Genomic DNA, 22,469 nt, shown 5'->3' with positions numbered 1-22,469 from the left:
GGAATGCACCATGCTGGGGATTTTTCCTCCTCTGTGAGCCAAGCCCAAGAGTGCCAGGAACAGAGACCCCACATCGTGCCTGCCCTGCCTCATGCAGGGAGTGCTGCCCTTCGGCACCCAGCTGACTGCTGGTGCTGGGCTGGAGCATCCTTGGGGCTCCTGGAGCATCACTCCTGCAGAGCAGGGGTATGGTGTCCCCCTCCCCTGAGGGGGCTTGGGGTCCTGGCACAGGATCTTGGTTGCAGGGTGCCAGGTCTGGGGATGCAGAGTGCCGTGGTGCATCCTGGTGGATGTTTGGGGGAGAGCTGGGTCCAGGACTGGAGTGCAGGGATGTGGTCCTGACTGCAGCCACTGCTCCCTGTGCTAGTGAGGGAACCTCCAGTGCTTTGGAGCAGGACCCAGCATGGCACAAGTGTCTGCTGGAGCCTCTGAGGTGCCTGGGGAGGTGGCTGCAGATTGCTCTGAGTTGTGCTGGGGCATCAGTCCCCTCCAGCACACCCAGCATCCTTCTCCCCCTCCTGCATCCTCCTCCCCTTGAGGCTCTCAGCATCTTTCTCTCTGACAACCTCAGCATCCTTCCCCAGTTCAGGCTTCTGCCTGGGAAACCCTCCTTAGAGGTCCCTCTGTGGTCCACAGTGGCAATGTGGGCTGGAGAAAGATGGGTTGGCAGGACTGTCCTCACCCTGAACTGTGACCTGCCCCACACATGAGAGCCTTGTCCTGTGGGTGGTGGGTGGCTGAGCCACTGTAGCACAGGAGCCACAGGCCCTCCTTGCTCAGTGGGGAGCAGATTAAAGAGCCCTGCAGAGGGTAATCTGCCCAGGCCTGCAGGTCAGCCGGGCTGCCAGGGATTAGAGCTCCTGGTAATGAGCTTAATTGGGACAGTGTTGTCCTGGAAAATGGAGGGACTGGCACCCAGATAACGCTGTGTCCGTGGGACCCGAGTGGCTCCATGGTGTGGGCTGGGACACGAGTCCCAAGGGGGAACCAGATGGACCTGCTGCCTCCTGGCTCCACTGGGATAGAGGTGAGTGGTGCTGGTGGTTAGCTGTGACTGCAGATGGCTCCGGCACATCCTGGGTGCTGCAAATCCCTGGCCCCAGCCTGGCGTGCGGGGTGGTGAGGGACACAGTGCTGGGGGGATGCCTGCCTGTGGCTGAGTGGGTGTGAGCTGTGTGGGACCAGGCTGAGCTGGGCTCCTGGGCGTGGGGAAGGAGCGGGGATGGGATGGGAATGGGATGGGGTGGAAGCCCCAGCAGTGCCTGCCCTGCGTTGTTCACTGTCGGCCATGCTGGAGACGGGAGGAGAGGCAAAGTGAGCTCCTTAGGATGGAGGGAGGTGGCTCTGGAAAGGCAAATTGAGCTCCTTAGGATGGAGGGAGGTGGCTCTGGCTCAGTCTGTCAGCCGGGGAAGCTGTGCACCCCTGGGGTCCTGCCTGGCTGTCCCTGGTGCTGTGTGACTGCTGGGCACCGTGTGGGCTCATCCCCAGCAGCTGCCAGAGCTCTGCTCAGGGCTGGCTGGAGCAGAGGGATTGACCTGCCATCAGTGGTGGCCAGAATGAAGTGGAGCATCCTGCATCCTGCCCTTCAGTGGCTGCCCTGTGGGCTGGGCTCCTTCCTGTGCCCAGCTGGCACTTCTGGGGGTGGCAGGGCCAGGAGCCCTGTTCTCCCCTGCTCTTGCCTTGTCCTTTGGGCTGCCCTCCCCAAGGCCCAGCCCTGGCCAGGGCTACAGGGATGGTTCCTGTGATGCAGACTGGCAGCCAGGTGCAGACCCAGAAAACTGCTCTATCCCTGACTGGCATCAACTGCGTTGGCTGTGGTGGGGACAGGCAGCTCATGGTTTCAAGGTTCCTGGCGCTGTCACTGCCACGAGCAGAGGACAGGGTGCAGCAGCCTTGGGGCTGGACATGTGTGGCCTGCACAGACTTTCCAGGGTCTGGCAGGGAATGGCTTGGCCTTTTCTTCCCCCACGCAGAGCTCCTGGCAAAGCTGGGAACTTTCCCAAGTGCTTTGTTGTCCTTGGGTTTCCCTCCTGGTTGCTGGAGTGAGCGGAAGCAAGTGAGGAGTCAGCGAAGGGCTGGGCAGCCGAGTCCAGCCCTGTGCCTTTCCTGCCCCTGCAGCAGGGTGGCACGGGTAACAAAGGACATGGGAGAAGGTGGGGTTCAGGAGGAGGTGTCTGGCCTCAGGCACCGTGTAGAGTTTGCCATGGATGTATCTGGGAAAGGCCATGGTAGGCACCGGGCATCAGCCCCTTTCTGTAACTCCCACAGGGCCAACCTGGGACATGTCTGGGTGTGCCCACTGAGAGCTCCCAGCGCCCAGAGCCCCACTGCACCGAGGGCAGTATCTCTGGGGACAGCACGGGGTCTGTGTCCCAGTGCCACCAGGAGCGTTCTTGAACTGAGAGAGGGAGAAGTCTCCCATCCCATGGTCTGTGGGTGCTGTTCTCACTGCTGATGGCAGTCCTGCCTGCATGTGTGTCCTCACCGTGCTGCTGGTGACCCTGATGTGTCATTGTCCCCAGGGCGGCCCTCCAGGTCACACTCAACGATGTCACTGTCTGTGCGCCCGCAGCGCCGAGTCCTCGTCACCAAGATCAATAGGAGCCAGTCCTTCGCCGGAGTGAACTCATCGGCCGACCGGCCCTTCAGGTACGAGATGGCTGCTCATGCTGCCTGCCACGGGCACTGGGGACAGGCTGGGGCTCTGTGGGGACCTGCTGTGCATCCTGAGGCTCTTTTCCATCCAGCTGGCCCAGAGTCTCCCTCAGGGATCTTTTTGGTAGCCAGGGGCTCTTGCACAGGGGGGAGCAGGGAACACTGAGGCCATGTGAGACATCCCAACCTTCTGCCATGCCATGCCCCAGCTGGGATGAGGACCCTGCAGCCCTGTGGCTGCTGCCACGAGAGCATAAGAGAGAAGGCAGGTGTAGCTCACCTCATTCTTCAACCAGCTCCTAAGACCTTCCCTGTGACCACCTCATAATATTTAATGGGTGCGGTAGAGCTGGGGTGGCTTTGAAGTGTCTGGATGGCCTTGACATCCTGCGGCAGCCAGTTTCGGGGTTGAGAGCTGGTGTGAATCAGGGTTTCCTCAGGGTCACCTCAAACCTATTGTTTGAAAGGTTTTACCAGCTGCCTGCCAGCTGCAGTGTGAGGAGCAGCTGTTGCCTGTTCCATCCTCTCCATCCACTGGTTATGTTATGGTCCCTTCATACCCTTCCTCCTCCTCTCTGCTGAGCACCCCAACATGCTGCACTTCCCCACCAACCCTCTCTGCACCATCCCTCGCTCCTGGCTACCATGTTGCAGGTAGTTCTTGGGTAGCAGGCAGAGCCTCCCTGTGCTCTGACCTCCTGCCCTACTCAACTCTGTCCCCAAGTCCTGTGCAGCCTCTGGGCCAAGTGACACTTTCCAGGTCACCAGCACATCGCTGGTGATTTGTGGGTACCAGAGGGGGCCCCTAGAGACAGAGAAGAGTGAGGACTTTTAGATGCCTGCAACCCAGTGGTTGCCAGGGAGATGCTTGTGGGAGATGCCTCCAGGGACCTTGGAGGATGGGAAGGAGAAGGAATGGTGGAAATTAGGTGCTTACCCATCTCTTGGGAAGAGGCCAAGACAGTAATTTCCCCACCCATGATTCGGGGAAGTCTTTTGGTCACTTCTGTGAAGAGCAGCACAGGATGGGAGGTACAGGCTGGGAAATGAGGAGCCCATGGTGTCTCGACGATGCTTGGGAAGGAGGAAGGGAAGAGCTGGTGTGAGTGAGGCGTTGCTGGCTGGGGAGTGACTCCATTGCACAAGGCAGGAAGGGTGGTGTTCACTCCCAGCGCTGGGTCGGCGTCCGCGGGTCGGCTGGGGGAGGCAGCTCCATCCAGCAGGTTTGGTGACATCTGGAGAGGCACAGCATCAGTGAGCGTGTCCCTGCCCCATGTGGCTGTGCTGGGTGATGAGGTGACAGGGCTGCTGGTCTCCAGGATGCTCCCATGATGGATTGGGATCCTTGCTTTACCCTGGAAGCACAGGATGGCATATTTCACCCTCTATGCCCCTGGCAATCTGGATTCTGGGCTGGAGCCAAGCATGCCCCCTTTAGAGGGCAGCCAGGGCTGGAGATGTCCTCACAGACCCTCCAGGAATTTGATTCCAGGTGGTGCCTGCCTTTGCCTTGTCTCCCTCCAGCTGGCACCAGGGACCTGGTGGACCTGGCCCAGTGGATCTGGCCTCTGTGCCAGAGATTGCCCTTTTCTAGGTGCCTGGCTGGCTGGAGCACCCAGAAGGACCCTGGTGCTGTGTGCTGATCCCAGCCTCTCTCCCCAGGAATCTCTCACCTTTCACCCCCACTGTCTCCCGCAAGACTGGCTCCAGGGTCAGTAGGATGTTCTCAATGTCCCACAAATCCCCACCACCCAAGGTGCCTCAGCCCAACCGCCTGGACGAGGTGTATGAAGCTCTCAAGAAGGGCCTGACGTAAGTGCTGGGTGGGTGGAGGCTGAGAGCTCCTGAGGGGCATGGGGACAGCTTGTGACATGGCTTGGTGTTGGCAGCTCTCTGCTCCCACCAGGCAGGGACATGCCAGGTCTCTTGGGCATGTTGCCTTGGTGTCCTAGATTGTGTGGGGTTTCGCATCCCATGTAGAGGCATACATGCGTTCCCTCCCACACCTGTGTGCTGGAACAGGGAGTGGGGATGTGCTGCCATGTGTGCTGGGCTGGTGTGGGCTGTGGGGAGCAGGAGCCTTGGACACAGCATCCCAACCTGACCCCCATGGTGTGGTTGCCCCCAGAGCCTACCTGGAGGTGCACCAGCTGGAACTGGAGAAGCTCAGCACGCAGATCCGTGAGTCCAAGAGGAATTCACGCCTGGTGGGTACCACTTAGGGAGAGCCTTATGGGGAATGGTGCTTTGGGTAAACAGCTGGGCTTGTGGGCACAGCTGGGACAACTCGTGGTCCATCTGTGCATGGGGCAGAGCCCATTTCTGTGGAGTTGTAGGGGCCAGCCCAGGCTCTGGTGTTGGGGCTCCCATCCCTCTGTCATGCACTCTCCAGCCCTGGCTGGGTGCTGCATGTCCCACTGCCATGCTATGGGTGGTGGGTACCATGTGCTGGGTCTTCTTTGGGTGGGCAGAGCTGGCTTTGTGCTACATCTTATCCCTGTCATCTTTCCTCTAGGGCTTTCTCTACGATCTGGATAAGGTAAGTAGGATCAGTGTCTCATTCCCCTTGAATTCCCCTTCCTTGTGCCTGGGATGTGCTACTGCCAGCCCCACTCTACTAGCACTGCCCTGCTGCCTTGTCCCCTGGGAAGGACAGGGTCTGGGGCTCTGCAGGCAGGGTGGCCCAGGTGGGCAGGGGATGAAGCAGAGATGATCTTGTAACCCCTTTCAGGCAAACAGAAGCTGTTCTTAGTGAGTGCAGGGCATGGGTTAGCTCACAGGCTGGGAAAAAAGCAGCCTGGAGCCTGGCTTGGCTCCTGGAGGACCTTCTGGTGCATGGGTCTGGAGAAGGCTGCAGCACATGGGTGCTTCCCACTGGCTGCCACCCTGCAGCTCCCAGGCAGGACCCCAGCTTCAGTGCAGGGACTGCAGAGGCCACATTGTGACCTGTGGCTCCTCCGTGGAGGGGCTGCACTGCTGCTCACACCATCTCCTCTGCTTTTCCAGCAAGTGAAGTCAATCGAGCGCTTCCTGCGTCGCCTGGAGTTTCATGCCAGCAAGGTGAGAGATGGGGCAGTGCTGGGGTGGCCATGCTGTCCCCAGCCCTGTGCCTGTCACTGCAGCTCTGGCCTGTCCTTGCAGATAGATGAGCTGTATGAGGCTTACTGCATCCAGCGGCGGCTCCGTGATGGAGCCCACAACATGGTCAAGGCATACAGCACCGGCTCACCGGGCAGCCGGGAGGCACGCGAGAGCCTGGCCGAGGCCAGCAAGGGCTACAAGGAGTACACAGAGGTGAGGCAGCTGGCTGGCTGGGCTGGCAGGGTGCTGAGTCCATGGCTGGCTGCTCATAGGTCCTGTCCATCCGTCTGTCTGTTCCCAGAACATGTGTCTGTTGGAGAATGAGCTGGAGAGCCAGCTGGGCGAGTTCCACATCCGGATGAAAGGTACCCTGTCCTGCTCCATCCCTGTCCTGCTGCCTGCCTGCCTGCCTGCCTGCTGCCTGCTGACGCCCCTCTGCCTTCTCTTGCAGGATTGGCAGGCTTTGCCCGGCTTTGTGCTGGTGACCAGTATGAGGTTGGTGGGACCATATGGGTTGGGTTCTGCTCTTCCTCTGCCCTCTTGTCCTTGGGGTGTCTGAGGGGTGTAGGTGGGTGCTGGCGTGGAGGGCGTGTTGCAGGGTGGTGGTGGTGGATGGCATGAGTCCATGGCCATGCCTAGGGACATACAGAGAGCACCCTGGGGTTGTTTCTCCCCCATACCCATACCTCTGCATCCCCAGATCTTCATGAAGTATGGACGGCAGCGGTGGAAGCTGCGGGGGCGCATCGAGGTGAACAGCAAGCAGGTGTGGGACAGCGAGGAAATGGTTTTCTTGCCCCTCGTCACTGAGTTTCTCTCCATCAAGGTATAGTGCATAAATGGACAGGGATGGAGTGGGCCAGCTATTTCCTTGCATCATAGAGTCATTTAGGTCAGACAAGACCTCTGTGATCATCAAGTCCAACTGTTAACCTAGAACTGCCAACCTCATCATTAAACTGTGTCCCCAAGTGCCACATCCACGTGTTTTTTGAACATTTTCAGGGATGATGATTCCACCAGTTCCCAGGGCTTACTTCCAGCACCTTACCTAAACATCACCCTCACTGGCCCATGGTTTCATTTGCTCCTTCCTCTCCTCCTTCTCCAGGTGACAGAGCTAAAGAGCCTGGCAAACCACGTTGTGGTGGGCAATGTGTCCTGTGAGACCAAGGACCTCTTTGCAGCTCTGCCCCAGGTAGTGGCTGTGGATATCAACGACCTGGGCACACTCAAACTCAGCCTGGAGGTGACCTGGAAGTGAGTACCTCAGCAGGCACTGCTGGTGGCAGATGACAGTGCAGGGGATACGACCCACCCCAGTCTGTCTCCCATCCCAAAACCGGGCTGTAATTATAGAAAACCAGAGCCAGTCTGGAGGGGTTCCTGGTGTCTTGAGACATACCCCTCACCTCCCTGCTGTCCTCCTGTCCTCCCCAGCCCCTTCGACAAGGACGACCAGCCCTCAGCAGCCAGCTCTGTCAACAAGGCTTCCACAGTGAACAAGAGGTTCTCCACCTACAACCAGAGTCCGCCTGACACGCCATCCCTGCGGGAACAGGCATTCTATGTAAGTGTGCACCAGGCAGGGCTGCTCAGGAGACATGGCCAGTGGAGGGGTCCACACAGGGATGTGCCTAGGCAACGTCTGAGAGGGTGGCACAGCTCAGGGATGGGTAGGCAGCTCCTTCCTCTCCAGCCATCCCACCAGGACTCCCCAGTACCGGCACCTGCTCCTCCCTCCCACGTTCACAGCTCCTCTTCTCTCTGCCCAAGAGCCCGGAGCGGGCAGCTGACAAGCGTGGTTGGTCCTTGCTGGACATCTTTCGGGAGACACTCTTCGAGAAGCTGTCTCAGAGCTGCTCCTGCGGCGATGTCTCCTCGGCCGAGCTCGGGAGATGGCCGCAGCAGGGCCGCGTAAGTGCGGGGCTGGAGCAGGCCAGTAGCTTAGCCCAGCGCTGTGGCCATCCCGCTGTAGCTGTAGCCGGTCCTTGTCTCCTACTCACTGTCCCTTGCTGATGCCCAAAGGCCTGATTCTGCCAGGCTGGGTCTGGCTGGTCCTGCAGAGCTGGTCCCTGAGCTAGGGGAGCCTGGGTTCACCCCCGTGCAAGAGTTGGGCTCTAGTGAGTAGACAGCTTCTCCGTGTCCCCGTGCTGGTGGCATTGGTGTGGTACTGGTGATGGTGCTGGTGAAATGGTAATGGTGTAACAGTACTGCTGTGGTGCTGGTGTGATGCTGTCATGGTACTGGTGTGCCTAACGTGGAGTTGGCTTGGTATCGGTTCAGTGATGGTGAGCCACAAAATTGGTGGTGGCCAGTGCTGTCCCCAGCTGGTGCTGGAGCTGTTATTGTCCTTGCAGCCATGGTGGTTGGTGTCCTTGGCTCCATGTGTTGCATCCCATTGTGCTGAGGGAATCCCAGCACCCCAAGGCTCCAGGACATACAGAGCTGTTCATGGGGAGCTGGATTGCCTGCTGGCACTGGGTGGGATCCAGAGCTGGAAGCTGCCAGGTGTTTGCTGGCCATCCTGCTGTGTCCGCAGAGCCATGGCAGCCTCAGTGCCCTCCAGCTCAGATCGATCCTGCCCCTGCTTGACATGCGGACAGCTGGAGGACATGGGGCAGCAGGAACAGGGTCTCAGCTGACACCATTCTCCCCCCTCTAGAATATGCTGCGGCGCCAAGAGGAGCTGGAGAACGGCACAGCCTGGTCCATCTCCTCGGAGTCCTCAGATGACTCCTCCAGCCCCCAGCTGTCCAGCAGTGCCCGCCATGCCACACACAAGCCCATCGTGCAGCCTGAGGTGCAGGCCTCCGCCCCTGCCATCGAGATCTCCTTCTCCCAGCAACCAGAGGAGGCTGACGCCGTGCTTGGGGCCAGTGGCAGCAGTGTCCCCTCTGCCGGGAGCCAGCCGGAGGAGCCGAGCAGCCGTAAGAAGGACACAGTGGCCAACGGGCATGTGCCCTACTCCCGGACTCTGAGCCACATCAGCGAGGCCAGTGTGGATGCCACAATGGAGGTCAAGACTGTGGAGAGCCCTTGGGAGCCTGCGCCCAGCACGGAGGACACAGGGATGGGCAAGCAAGATGCACACTCTCTGCCTGGTGCTGCGGTGGCAGCTGCTGTGGCAAGGCAGGACAGGGCCACTGAGGCCAAGCCTCGTGCCTCCGTGGCATGGGCCACCCCCTGCGAGGAGGAGACTGGCAGTGCAGAGCCAGCGCAGAGCCAGGCACCAGCACAGAGTGACTATGGCACCGGGGCCCCCACAGCACTGGCACAAGCCTCTGCAGAAGAGAGGCCCATCCCAACCCCACCACTGCCCACCAGCACCCCTGAGGTGCCACGGGGGAAGATGGTGGATTCAGGTCTGGAGGAGGCAATTGGCCTCCTGGGCTCAGCTCTGGATGACTATCGGGGACAGTTCCCAGAGCTGCAGCCCCTCGAACGGGAGCTCAAACGTCTGGAGGAGATGCTGCTGGTGAGGGGCTCTCAGGGTTGTCATGGGGTGAGGGTGACAGGGTCATCCTGGCTGGCAGTGCCTGGGGATGATGGGGACAGGGCCAGCCATGGTGGCAGTGCTCAGAGGCAATGGAGACAATACCATCCCTGCTGGCAGTGCCCAGGGGTGATGGGGATGGGGCCAACCCTGCTGGCAGTGCCCCTGGGTGATGGGGATGGGGCCATCTGTGATGGCATAACCTGGTAATGTAGGTGGCAGGGCTGTCTTGGCTGGTGAGCCAGGATCCATCTCCACCATGCCTTCCTCCACAGCAGAAGCAAGGTGTCTTCCTCAGCCGGGCCTCCAGCATCAGCCTGACAGTGGAGCATGCACTGGAGAGCTTCAGCTTCCTCAACACCTCTGACATGGAGGACTCAGAAGGCTCTGAGGAGGAGCCTCTCCAAGATGAGAGGTGCACAGTGGGGCTCATAGCATGGGGCACAGGGCAGGAGATGGCACCTGGGGCAGTTGGAATGGGGGATGTTCAAGGGTGCCCAAGCATATTTATATCTGTTCATCACAGCTTAGGGAAGGTCTAGGTCAAGAACCAGCAGTACCTGGTCCTTCTGGTGGAATAATGTCACCCTGCAGCTCTCCATGAGGAGTGGGCTGGAGGCAGTCCTTGTGCCCCTGGCACTTGTCCTCTGCCCTGTGGGTGGGGAAGGGCCAGGTCCAGGTGTCCTGTGCTGATCCACTGCCTTGATCTCTCCCTGGCTTGCAGGAGGGCTGGCAGACCCCTGCGCAGCACCAGAGCCCCCAGCGCTGGCGAGATGGGGGCAGATGACACCGGAATGTGCAGTGGTTCTGAGGCCAGCACGGACCCCATGAGCACTGGCAATGAGTTCCTGGATAAGGCACTGGTGCTTCACCTCAACAACTGCAACCGCCTGCTGCTGGTGAGGACCAGGGAGCAGGGGACACCCTGGGCTGGGCTGTATGTACCTCCTTGAAGGAGGTCTTGCTGCAGCCTGGAGGCTGTGATGTGGGCAGTGAGCTCTGTCCCTGAAGTGCTTGGTTTGGCTGTGCCTTGCAGAAGCTGGGCACCTTCGGTCCCCTGCGGTGCCAGGAGATGTATGCCCTGGACAGGCTGCTGCGGGAGTCCCAGGTGCTGGAGATCGTGTGCCAGCTGACGGAGGAGCGCGCAGGAGCAGCCACCTCGGCTGCTGATGGTAAACAAACACAGCTGAGGGGACCCTCTGTGCCATCCTGGAGGCTGTGTGAAGCCTGTGTCCCCTCGTGGGCATGGCTGGGCAGCAATGAACCATGCCAGACAGAGGGCAGGAGTCACCTGCCTGGTGCCATGGCCTCAGGGAGGTCTGACAGTGCCTGTCCCCACAGTGGTGCAGTTCTCAACACGGAAGGAGGGCGTGCTGCCCCTTTGGGACCTCTGTGTGGAAGTGCCCAACATCTACACCTGCCCTGTGGAGCGGTTCCTGCAGGTGCTCAGTGCCCAGTATGCAGCTCCCATCAGTGAGCAGCACCCTGGTTTGGCTGATATTGGTGAGTGCGTGCCCAGGGATGTTTGGGGAGTTGCCAGCCTTGCTCGGTGACCGTGAGTGGGAGGATATGGGTGCCAGGAGCTGCACAGAGGAGTGACCATGGCTGCTGCACATTGTGATCCTGATTCTTTCCCACAGTGTGTGTGAAACTGGTGGAGGACATGCTGAACCGGCGGCTGCCCCGGCGGCCCGGCAGTGCCCAGAGTGAGCAGGTCACCATCTTCCAGTACTGGAGCCACTTTGAGTCACTCGGTGCCCTGGTGCTTGACACCTACATGATGGAGCTGGCAGAGGAAGGTGGGTGTCCTCTCACCCTCCTTAAGTCCTGGGATGGGGTGCCAGAGTATCACTATATTGATTGATCACCCTGCAGCAGTGCCATGACCATTCTGGGGCATCACCAAGAGGCTCAGCCATCCTTGGGGTGGGCAAGTCAGTCTGATTTAGAGTGCAGCCCAGTCCCATACTCCCTTTTGATATCCTTGCTGTAGGTCCCCCAGTGTCTTGGGAGCAATTCCATGCATTGGCACCTTGTGTGGGGCCCACTCTGCCCAGCATGGATCCGAGGTGCCTGGGGATGGGTGGCAGGGGTGTGGGGGCAGTGCTGTGTGAGTCCCCACACCCTGGATGGCTTCCTGCAGCGCTGCTGGCACAGAACCTCAACTCAGACGACCAGGACGTGGTGCTGCGTGCCCTGAAGCGCATGCCCGAGGGCCGCCTGAAGAAGGAGGGACTGAAGGCGCTGAGCCTGCTCCTCGTGGAGGGCAACAGCAAGGTGGTGAGCGCCGTGTCAGCCCAGCTCCGCAGCCTGGCAGAAAACCCCCGCTTCCGCCAACGGGTACGTGCTGGGCCAGCCAAGCATGACGTGGGCTGGTGCCACAGCCCCCGGGGTGGGTGCTGCCCCTGATCTGCTACAGGTGGTGGCACTGACTCCCCCATCTCCCCCAGGCCCTCGTGTGTTTCCTGGAGCAGCTGGAGGATGAGGAGGTGCAGACACGTGTGGCAGGGTGTGCGGCGCTGGGCTGCTTGAAGGTGAGGGATGTGGGTAGGAGGCAGCAGGGCTGCGTGTTCCGGGGGAAGAGGAAACACAGTGAGAAGGGAAAGAAAGAGGATGAGGGGCTTTTCTGCACCGTGGGGCTGCAGCACCATCTGCTACCTTCCCCAGCTGGCTCTGTTCCTACTCCAGCCTTGACAGCCAAAACTCATTTCCTTGTCCCTTCTCCTGCAGGCCAAGGAGAGCATCGAGCAGTTGGTTTACCTGTGCCAAACCGACAAAGAGCCTGTGCGGGAGGCAGCCAAGCAGAGCCTGATGCTGTGTGGTGAGTGTTTTGCTGCTTCTCTGCTTGCTCCCCACCCACAGCATCCCAAGTGGCATCTCCTGGTGCCAGCAGTGCCCACGGGAGATGGGGCTCCATGGCTACCCCACGCGCTCTGGTTCATTATGCCCCAAGCTCTGCCAGGCAAGAACAAGCTGGCAGCGAGGGCCAGGCATCCTGTAGCCACAGCACTAAGCCTGGTTGTTATTTATTATTTGCTAGATGGCCCTGAGAGAACCATCTGAGTGTGTTTCTAGGCCTCCAGATCGTGGCAGCTGCTGCACAGGTTGGGACACGTGAGCTGTCCTCGTATCCCTTGTCCCTGCTCCGGCTGCTTTGCTCACGAATGTCTCTGTCTTAGAGCCTGTCAGCTGTGTCACGTTTTGGAGTCTGTGTGTCTTGGTTGTTGATAGTGCACATCCCACTGGCACCCCGACACATGTAGATGCCTTGTGTCCTATGTCCCAGCAGATTGTCCATGTCACCATCTCTTGCTGGGGATGGCCGCTGCGGGCAGATTTGCAGGCAGAGCTCAGAGTGAGCCTGTAGCATGGATGTGTGCATCCCTATGTGTGCCTGGGGGTTCTTGGGGAGCCCTTGTGACCCCCATGCCAGTGCATGCAGATGTGCACAGCTGTTGGAGCCACCGGAGCTGGCACAGCCCTGAGCACTGGTACCTTGGCCCCAAGTGAGGCTCTCCACAAGCCAACAGTCCTGCAGCTGAAACACAGGTTAACCCTGTCCTGCGTGGGCAGCTGAGAACGGGATTTGCAACTTCTGAATCAGGAGCTCTGGGGACTTTTTGATCCAGATCCCAGCTGGGACCTGCCCAGGGGTGTGCTATAGAGAACAAGAGAGGTTTCCATGCTGTGGCCATAGCACGCAGGCTCAGCTCTACCAGGTATTAGGCATGTTTCCCTGGAAAGGCCAGGGTAGGTGGCCAGGAATTGGCAGGGGACAGAACTTCTGCAGTTTGTATCACTGACCGTGGCATGTACTTGCAGGGGAAGACGGTAAATCAGCTCACCGGCGACTGGAGGAGACCCTGGATAGCCTCCCGCGGATCTTTGCACCAGCCAGCATGGCCAGTACAGCTTTCTGAGACCCACGCACACCCGCCTGCCACCCCTGAGGGCAAAGGCACTGCTGGGCCACCCGGGCTTGCACGGACTGGGGACCCGGCAGCTCCGCTCCCGGCAGCACACCACAGTATTACCCCGCCTGCTGGCAGCTCGCCATGGCCGCACACTGCCTTACGGAGCACCGCTTCCCTGTCCCCGGCCACCACGGGTGTCACCTCCACACCACCGGGCAGGGGGCTCGCTGCACATCCCACCCTCTGATCGCTATTTAAAGTACCCAGGGAGTCCACCCTTCCTGCCCCCCTCGTCCGCTCCAGCTGCCAGGACTGGGGTGGTTGGAGGTACCGGATTGCTCTGCCTCCTCTTGCCTTCCTCTCGCTCCAGGGCACGCGCCCTGTCCCGGAAGGACCTGCACTTTGGAAACCTTGCTGTTTCTTTCCAGGAGCTGCCAGGGCCATGGGGACTGCTGCCCTCTGCCACCTGCAGTCCCCAGGACTTAAATAAAATGAAATATAAGATATTAATATATTCTGCTGGCGTTTCTTCTTTCCAGCTCCACGTGCTCCTGTCCCTCCCTGGCTTGTGGCTGTAGGGAGTGTAGTGAGATGTGGCCTCAGCCCAGAGCCTTTCCTGGCCTGTTGGAAAGTGCTGTGGAGGGCAGGGGCAGGAGGAGCGATAGAGGGATGGACAGACGGATGGACAGAAGCTGCCACCTTTTTTTTTTGTTTGTTTTGTTTTATTTTATTTTTTATTTACAGATTTTTGCAGAAAAACAAAAGCAAAAAATTCTTTTCTATATTGTCTCTATAAATCTATATATAATGTAATTACAGAGAATGACTAATTTTGATTTTAAAGCAGAAATAAAAACCTTTAAAGAGTGTCGGTGTCACTGTAAGGGTGTTTTTTTTGGTCCCAGCGCCTGGGGCAAGGCAAGTTGGGTGTCAGCATAGCTGCCTGGAGGGTGACAGGGGATGTCATGGAAAATAATTGTGATTTCTGGCCCTGCAACTCAGCCAAATGTTGCCAAAATTTGGCTGCTCAGCATGGGATGCATCACCCAAGGTAATAGGAGGTGGCCACACAGGATGGGGGCCACCAAAACCAAGGCTGCCCTGGAAATGGAAACTGCCCTTCCTGTGTTTGTGTGTGTGTGTGTGTATGTGTGTGTAAATCCACATGTTCCCCATCTCCAGCTGCTGTTGGTTATCTAGGCCCTGACTTCCAGTTTGCACCACTAAGGACCCATGTCCGGCACTGGAAGCAGATTACAGCAGCTGTGGTGGCCAGGCCATGTTCCTAAATGTTCCCACACCGGATGGGTGTGGCAGGGAATGCTAAACCACCCTGTGAGCTGCTCTGCCTATCTGGCTGTGCCTTGTCCCAGGATATCCGCTGTCCCCACCTCGCTGTGTGAGGGACACACCACCGGGCTGGGAGGGAGGCTGCCCTCTGTGTCCCCCCTTGCTACTTGTCCCTCACCACATTCCCTGAGCCTGGAGGTTTTTGGAGGTTTTTGTGCCCCTCCTGTGCAGCTCCTCAGCACCAACAAGCTACTGGATTTTCAGAAGCTTGCTGGGAAGGAAGCACTGCTTCCTCTGGCTCTCCCAGGAACTCTGCCCTCTTGGTGGCTGTGACAGCATGGTGGGGCCACCTCCCTGACACTCCCAGCATGATTGGTTCTCACTGCTTTTATTAAATTTCCTGAGTTCAGTGGCCTTGGCAGCATGTGGCTGCCCCACCAAGGAAGAGGTGGCATCAGGCTACAAAGTGCATGGCAGATTGCTGGGTCCTGTGCCACCTCCCGAATGGGCTGGGCAGAGAGGAGGGATCCTGGATATTTCTGCCTGCACCATGAAGCAGGGCTGCTGGGGCTTTTGCCCCTATATCCTGCATGGTGTCATTGTGGGGCTGGGGGCCCCCAGAACTGCTCCCCCTCTGTGTGTGATGTGTCTCTGTGCTTTCACTTGCAATTTTTTTAAGCTTGTATCATTTGCCTTCCTCTTCTCAACTCTGCACATCACCTTCTGCTGGTTTAAATCCCTGAACACCCGCCATGATGTTCCACCTGGGCAAGAATAACTCCATGCACCAGTACCTGATGGAGGCCAACCTGCTGGGAAGCAGCTCTGCAGAGAAGGACCAGGGAGTCTCAGTGGACAAGAAGCTGTCCCTTAGGCAGCAGTGTGCCCTGGGAACCAAGAAGGCCACTGGTATCCTGGGATGCACTAGAAAGAGCATTGGCAGCAGGACAAGATCCTGCCCCTCCATATCTGAGGCCATATCTCGAATGCTGTGTCCAGTTCTGGGCTCCTCCATACAAGAGAAACATGGAGTTCTTGGAGCAGATCCAACAGAGGGATACAAAGATGATTAAGGAATTGGAACATCTCTCTTACAATGAAAGACTGAGGGAGCTGGAGCTGTTCAGCCTCGAGAAGTTACGACTGAGAGGGGACCTCATCAGTGTCTGTCAGTATCTGCAGGGAGGGTGCCAGAGGATGGATCAGGCTCTGCTTAGTGATGCCCAGCAACAGGACAAGAGGCAATGGGCAGAAACTAATGCACGGGAAGTTCCACATGAAAATGAGGAAGAAAAACTTCACTGTGTGGGTGACCACACAAAGGAACAGGTTGCCCAGAGAGGGTGTGGAGTCTCCCTCACTGGAGGTATTAAAAAACCATCTGGACACAATTCTGTCCAATGCCCTCTAGGATGACCCCTTGAGCAGGGAGGCTGGACCAGATGACCCATAGTGGTTCCTTCCAACATTACTGTTGTGTGATTCTTTATCCCCCAACCAGGCATGGACAAGAACCCTCTTCTCAAGCATTCATTTTTCCAGCTCTCAGGACAGCTGCTCCAATCCCTTAATCATCTTAGTGGCCCATATGGTCCTGGGAGGGGAGTAGTTCAGAGCAGCAAAGATGCCCCCAAAAGCAGCAGAGACAGGGACATCCCCCCAGCCCTGCCAGTCACCCATGCCAGAGCAGGGGCACTGCCATCACCAGCAGAGCAGGGGATTTACAGCTGCCAGGCCAAGCAAGGCCCATCCATCAGTGCTTCCCAGGGTTTATAAGTACATACCAAGAGGCTGCAGCCTTCACTTCCTCCTTCCTCACTGTAGCAGAGCTTTTTGGGGCTGGCTCAGGCAGAATGTAGCATGTTGTGGTGCATGTGGTCCCATCTGGGACACCCCCTCAGCATGACCACTTCTGGATGCAGTTTTATCTGCAGATGGGATTGCAGGGAGGGCTAACCAGGGACATTGCTGCATCACTCATCCCTTAGCCTCTTCCACCTGCTTTGGGGGCTGGATGAGCTCCAGAAGGGAAGCACAGTGCTTTTCCCAAAGCACTGCATCACACTCTCAGCTTGAGCAGCAAGAGATGAGGGATGTAGGTCCCAGCTGGCACATGCAACTGCAGACAAGAGCCTGAGAAGTAGAAAGTGTCCCAGCCCTCTCACACATTTGGTTTGGTTTGGTTTCTTTTCTCCTTACAATAACTGCTGAAAAAACCCAGCCCAGTGCTCCAGTGGCCAAAGCCATGAATTTAATTCATTCACCTACCTGGGTGTTCTCCTTGCCCTGCCAAAACCTTGTCCCCTCCCTGCAGCACAATTCCACTTTCCAAGAGAAGCTACACTTTGAGTGAAGAAATCAGAGCAGGAAAGCAGACTTCTGTCAGGGTAGGCAGGGAGCTGCAGGCCAGGACAAAATGACTCTGCTCCTGGAATTGCAAGGAATAATCCCATTATTTATGTGGCTGTAAGAACATGTGGGAAAAAAACCTCAAACAGATTAACTCAAGAATCTATTGCCCAGCCCCTTGCTGTGAATGGGTTTGTGCTGGCACTGCCAAAGACCTCTGCCTTATGGACACCACCAGGTCACCTGGAATTGCAGGACTGCCATTTCCACAGCACTGAACCTCACACAAAAGGCCTTGATTTTTGGACCTCTCAGCTTCATGGGTGAACTCCCTGGGAGCCACTTTCACAGCACCCAGGGACAGACCCAGCAGTGCAGAGCACGTTTTGCGGCAGCATTTGTTATTTCAAAGGAGACAGTGTGCCAGCACGGCGTTTGTCAGCCAAATCTGTGTCAGCACTTAAAACATCCCCCTCCCGCACGGACGTGCTTGTGCTCAGCAGCTACTTGCTTTTCTTGCAGGAGCTGCAGCCCGTGGGAGGTGTCTGTGTCACAGTTACATTATCCATGTGCTCTGGCTCGGGGAAGATGTTCCTTTTCCCTGCTTACTGCTGGTTTTGCTTTTTTTTCCTTTTAATTGGAAGGGTGCATGCGGATTTTGGAGCACTCTGCAGGGTAGCTTTTTACCTGCCAGTCTTGGGAAAGTGTCCTGAGGAGCCCCTGAAGACCATCAGCACAATGTTCCCTCCTCTTGCACAGCATCCAGGCTGGTGCAGCTGCCTGGGTTTGACACTAAGAGCAGCCACCAGCCAGGATGACCCCAAGGAGACACTGCCACTTTGTGGCACTACAAGCTCCTATCAGCCCTTGTGTTAGAAATCACTTAAATCTTGATGCAAAGTCATTTTTGGAGGTTGCAGTTTATGATTCTCCAGTCTGAGCAATCTTAAAGTTAGACCTCCCACCTTTTCCCAGGCTTGTGGAAAATCATGTTTCCAAGGCACTCACTGGGGCACTTAGAGATGATTGGAACAGCTAAGCAGCCTGAGCTGAACCACAGCAAAGCAACAGCCTCCTCCTGAGCACTGACGTGTTCCTTGCAGGGCTGTCAGGCACATCTGTATGGGCTTGTTCTCCAAGGACCACTCCTGGGGCAACAGCTGGGGCCTTGCTTCACAGAGAGACCAAATGGTGCTCTAGGCAGCCTTCAAAACTTAATTTAATGCTCTCAAGCTCGACTAGTGCCTTCCTCAGAGCTGACTTAGAGTGGTGACTCCTGAGGGATTGAGAAGGTGATGGAAGCTCAGAGCTGGAATGAGGAGGGTGAGCCCACCCAGGGCCTCAGCAAGGTGGTCGGGAGCTCCTTGGCCTCAGTTCTTTCCCTTGTGCTCATGGGCAAGGTGTCTCTGGGAAAGGCCTCGCTCAGGCAACTTTTCTAGAAGGAGCATCTGCCTCTGGGTGTCTCATTTGGACAGGCTCAGAGACCGATACTCAGGAGCAGTCACAGCTAGGACGGAAGCTGGGGATTTGAATTCCCTGCAGATCAGCTCAAAAGCGCCTCCAAGTGAGGAAACCCAGGATCAGTAGGGCAGACCCCCCGCACCCGCTGGTGGATGGCCCGGGACGCTCCTGGCAGGAAAAGTCCATGAATTGGTGCTTGCCAGGACAAAAACCTTCTGCCTCTTTAGCAGCGACATTCTTACTAGGAAGATGCGACCGCTTGCCACGGAATGGCTCAAACAAAAGGCAGAGGAATCATTAGCAACCATTTACACCCTGCCCTGGGTGAGTAGTTAAAGCAGGGTAAGAGGCAGTTTCACACACAGCCACAGCTCCTCTCCATTTTGATTCGTGCCTGAGCTAAATTTTGAGCTTAAAGCAGATTCATGGCTACAGACGAAAGATATGCCATTCTCCCAAAAATTGCAGCGTGAGAATTGATGGCTTGACAGCTTAGAATGTACGTGATTTTTTAAAAACTCACACCACAGAAATGTTCCGAGCAGATTCTTCGTGCTGTGCTAGCTTAATTTCCTTCTACACCAACTCATCCAGTAGCTAAACGGAAGGCCATGGATGCGGGGATTTTTTTTTTTTTTTATTTTAACAAAGCTTTTGATTGTCCAACATTGGACTCAAAAATCTTTGTGAGGTTCCTTCAAATTCGGGATATTGTTTCAATTATTCAAATTTCTCATGCAATGAAAACCATGGAGCTCACAGTTGTGGGCTACACCACCTCTTGAATTAATGGCCACTTTGTGGATATTGTTTTGATTATTCAAATTTCTCATGCAATGAAGACCCAGGAGCTCATGGTTGTGGGCTACACCATCATCTCTCATAATTAATGGCCGCTTTTTACCATTGCTTTGTAGATAATTTATTTCTCCTTCAGCCAAGGCTGCACCCACACAGCTCATCCTCTCTGGCCCCTCGGTAAGCTGCCAATGCCCCAATGAAACAGGCTAATGGACTTATCTTGCTGTCATGATCCTGAGAAGGAAACTTGTTCTGGGGCTGTCAACAAACTCCAAAGGAGTGCTGGTTCTCAGAGCACAGCCCACGGCGCTCTGCTGCTTTGCAAGGACTTGGGAGAGCTTAGGCTTAGGCAGGAGAAACCCGTAAAGCCGGGTCAGGGCCTGATCTCACTCTCAGCCCAACTCCCCTGGCAGAGGGACCCTCCTCTGCACAGCACAGCTCAGCAAGTCTTCACCATTATTCATCCCAGCATTTAAGGGACAGTTTACACATGCTAATGCATGCTAATGTTTTTCTGATGGGTTTGTCACTTGTTAAGCAGGTTGTGGTAACGCCTGGGCTGTTGAACAGCTTTTACCCCAATGTGCAGTGATATCTAAAGAGGCACAAATTGGAGGAAAGATTTTTAACACTAACAGCCATAAAACTCCCACCACAGGTTAGTGTTGGGTTTTTTTTTACATTTAGATTTCTCTCTGAATTCCTGGCCTTATCGACCTCCAGCGACTGATGGAGTAAGAGGAACAAAAAAAATGCAGCTTCCTTCCAATGCGTCTGATTTTTGAACTATTAATATTTTAACCCATTACTCCTGCTCCATTTCACATGGATTTATGGTAAGGAAATACCAAGAGGATGCAGCATGAGCTCATAGAATTCTCCTCTCCTCAGCTTGCCTGTCAATCAGCTCTGGAGCTGCTACAGCACTGCTGGAGATGAGAAAATATGTTAAACCCAGAAGATTCAGCAACTCAGGAAACTGCAGCAAATAAAAGACAGGCAAGCCCCTGAGTATCGTCACATAAATTCATGCATAGGGTGCCGTGGCTCTTTTCACTTTTGGGGATAAGCTGTGGACAGAAAACACCATGGTGTCTAACTTCTGATGGAAATCAACCTTGCTGACTTTCCCAGAAGCTCCCCACTGAATACCTGGCAGCACATCTACCATTCCTGCTGTGCTGAAGCTGACTGGAGCTGGTTTGTCCTACTTGATTATGAGCTTGGCAAGCATAAAGTCCTTAAATACACCAGGAAAACACCATCTTAAATCACAGAATTGTGGAATGCTAGGATCTCCTGAGTTGGAAGGGGTCCATAAGGACCATCACGTCCAAATCTTGGTCCTGCACAGGACATCCCCTAGAATCACACCACATGCCTGACTTTGTCCAAATGCTTTTTGAACTCTGTCAGGCCTGGTGCTGTGACCACATCCCTGGGGAGTCTGTTCCAGTACCTGGCCACCCTCTGGGTGAAGAATCTCTTCCTAATACCCAGCCTCACTCCCCCTGACACAGTTCCATGCTGTTCCCTCAGGTTCTGTCACTGGTCACAGGGAGCAGCCACCGGTGCTGCCCCTCCTGAGGGAGCTGAAGCCCACAGAGAGCTCTGCCCTCAGCATCCTCCGTTCCAGGCTGAACAAGACAAGTGCCCTCAGCCACTCCTTGCACGGTTTCCCCTCTAGACCCTAATTCCAGACAATTGTTGGTATTTACAAAACTGTCCTATAACCTTCCTGCTGATTAATTCATGATTGTACTGACTCCTCAGTTTTGGGGTTTCTTCTAGCTTTAGGGAAGTTCGGGTCTTTCAACCACGCCAAATCCTTCCTCGGCACGGAGGATGGACTTCCTCTGGGACCTTATTCTCCTGAGGAGCTCCTTCCCACCGAGCTGAGGCACAGACTCCTGCTTTGGAAGTTTTGGCTGAGGTAAAGGGTCAGTTTTGGCTGAGGTGAGGGGGTCAGTTTTGGCTGAGGTGAAAGGGGTCACTTTTGGATGAGGTGAGGGGGTCAGCTTTGGCTGAGGTGAAAGGGGTCAGTTTTGGATGAGGTGAGGGGGTCAGTTTTGGCTGAGGTGAAGGGTCAGTTCCGGTTGAGCAGCGGCGTGCAGAGCTGGGACTGCCGGCCGCTGTGGGGACCCCGGGGCAGCACCAACACAGGAGCTGCCCAGCGCTCCCCTCACGCCGCCCCGCGCGCTGCCCTGAGGGGAGGGAGGGGCGCTGCCTCCGGCCCCCCCCCTCCGCCCGCCCCTCGGCGGCACGTGATGCGGTGACGCACGCACGCACGCACAGGCGCGCGCCGGGTGACGCCGCGGGCCCCGCGCGTTTGAAGTTGGCGCGCGACTCGCGCCCTCGCTCCCCCCCAGCTCTCGCCCCGCCCCGCCCCGCCCGCCCCTCCCAGCCTGCCCCGCGCGGCCGCTTCCCCGCGCGCGCCGGCCCCCCCCGCCCCCCCTTTCCCCCCCGCCCGGGCCGGCGGCCGCGGCAGAGCCGCGCTGGGTGGCGCGTGCGCACTGTGCCCCGCCCGCCGCCATTTTGTGTCCGAAAGCGACTGTGGAGCGATTAAACCGCGGGGCTGGTGCCGGGGCGCTTAAAGCGGCGGCGGCCGCGGCGGGGCGTGCGGGGCGCGGCGGCTCCTCCGCGGGGCCCGCGGGCGGCGCGGGGCGGCGGCGGGGCCCGGCGGCCGGAGGGAGCTCGGCGGGGCGCGGGGCGCAGGTAAGCGGCGGCGGCGGGGGGTTTGCAGTCGCGTTCTCCGGCCTCTAGGTGTCACGATGGGGCTCCGGCGCGGCTGGGGCCCCGCAGCGGCCGCCGCCGGGGCAGCAAGGGGGGCTTTGTCTCCCTCTACCGTCCCCGCGCCGCCGCCGCCGCCACCGCCGCCATTCCCCACAGCGCGGCGCTGGGCTGCGGCACCGCCCGGGCCGCCCGCCCTCCTTCCCTCCCCGGCCGCCGCCACCCGCCGGCCCCGACTCCATTTTCTTTCCTTTGTCTCCTCCACCGCGCCACCGGCGCTGATTAACCGCCCCATTACCGCCCCCTCCCTTCCCTTCCCGTCCCGCACGTCCCTTCCTTCCCCCCCCTCCCCCGCCCCGCCGGGCCCGCTCCCCTCCCGCCCCGCCACCGCTCCCCCCCTTTCTCGCACCTCCGCGGGGCTCGCCCGGCGCCCTCCGCCCGCCGCCCGTGTCCTGCCGCGCTGTCCGGCCGGGCGCTGCCCGCGGGGACGGCTGCGTGTCCCGCTCCCGCCGGCCGCCGCCTCGCTGCGCTGGCGTGTGCGGCGGAGTGAGAGGCGCTGCGAGGCGCAGAGCGGGACTCGAGCTCCCTCTGCAAGGCAGGCTGAGCAGCGCCATGCAGCAGCACCGGGGCGGGCACGGCTGGGGGGCGCCCGCTCTCGCCGCGGTGACCGGCCGGCAGCCCCCCCGCACCC

At 57.8% G+C, this 22,469-nt stretch overlaps 2 protein-coding genes and 1 long non-coding RNA gene across 8 annotated transcripts in view; 2 read left to right on the top strand and 1 right to left on the bottom strand.

The window, feature by feature from the left end:
* RIPOR1 (RHO family interacting cell polarization regulator 1) overlaps positions 1 to 14,014 on the top strand; it is a 31,915-nt gene extending 17,901 nt beyond the window's left edge. For 5 of the 6 annotated variants that reach the window (XM_063167961.1, XM_063167959.1, XM_063167962.1 and 2 more), the window contains 21 exons: positions 2,524 to 2,650; positions 4,319 to 4,468; positions 4,785 to 4,863; positions 5,172 to 5,195; positions 5,663 to 5,716; positions 5,798 to 5,950; positions 6,039 to 6,102; positions 6,189 to 6,232; positions 6,438 to 6,563; positions 6,849 to 6,997; positions 7,178 to 7,307; positions 8,403 to 9,215; positions 9,509 to 9,648; positions 9,958 to 10,132; positions 10,270 to 10,405; positions 10,575 to 10,736; positions 10,874 to 11,032; positions 11,377 to 11,573; positions 11,684 to 11,767; positions 11,964 to 12,054; positions 13,056 to 14,014. In XM_063167961.1, the coding sequence (XP_063024031.1) occupies positions 2,550 to 2,650; positions 4,319 to 4,468; positions 4,785 to 4,863; positions 5,172 to 5,195; positions 5,663 to 5,716; positions 5,798 to 5,950; positions 6,039 to 6,102; positions 6,189 to 6,232; positions 6,438 to 6,563; positions 6,849 to 6,997; positions 7,178 to 7,307; positions 8,403 to 9,215; positions 9,509 to 9,648; positions 9,958 to 10,132; positions 10,270 to 10,405; positions 10,575 to 10,736; positions 10,874 to 11,032; positions 11,377 to 11,573; positions 11,684 to 11,767; positions 11,964 to 12,054; positions 13,056 to 13,153 (3,129 nt within the window). In that variant the 5' untranslated portion in view covers positions 2,524 to 2,549 and the 3' untranslated portion in view covers positions 13,154 to 14,014. Of the gene's footprint in view, positions 1 to 2,523; positions 2,651 to 4,318; positions 4,469 to 4,784; positions 4,864 to 5,171; positions 5,196 to 5,662; positions 5,717 to 5,797; positions 5,951 to 6,038; positions 6,103 to 6,188; positions 6,233 to 6,437; positions 6,564 to 6,848; positions 6,998 to 7,177; positions 7,308 to 8,402; positions 9,216 to 9,508; positions 9,649 to 9,957; positions 10,133 to 10,269; positions 10,406 to 10,574; positions 10,737 to 10,873; positions 11,033 to 11,376; positions 11,574 to 11,683; positions 11,768 to 11,963; positions 12,055 to 12,273; positions 12,338 to 13,055 lie in introns of all 6 variants that reach the window. The other variant, XM_063167958.1, reaches the window with a different exon arrangement.
* Positions 13,848 to 22,226, bottom strand: LOC134424302 (uncharacterized). Its single transcript, XR_010029390.1, has 2 exons — positions 22,188 to 22,226; positions 13,848 to 16,865 (listed from the first exon to the last, which is right to left on the bottom strand). It is a non-coding gene; the product is annotated as an uncharacterized LOC134424302 (long non-coding RNA).
* CTCF (CCCTC-binding factor) overlaps positions 21,745 to 22,469 on the top strand; it is a 34,756-nt gene continuing 34,031 nt past the window's right edge. Inside the window, exon 1 of the mRNA XM_063167967.1 lies at positions 21,745 to 21,763. The gene's annotated coding sequence lies outside the window, so the exon portion shown is untranslated. The remainder of the gene's footprint in view (positions 21,764 to 22,469) is intronic.

The sequence above is a fragment of the Melospiza melodia genome, chromosome 13 (genome assembly GCF_035770615.1).
Source record: "Melospiza melodia melodia isolate bMelMel2 chromosome 13, bMelMel2.pri, whole genome shotgun sequence".
NCBI lineage: Eukaryota > Metazoa > Chordata > Aves > Passeriformes > Passerellidae > Melospiza > Melospiza melodia.
This window is presented reverse-complemented; position numbering and strand designations above follow the sequence as displayed.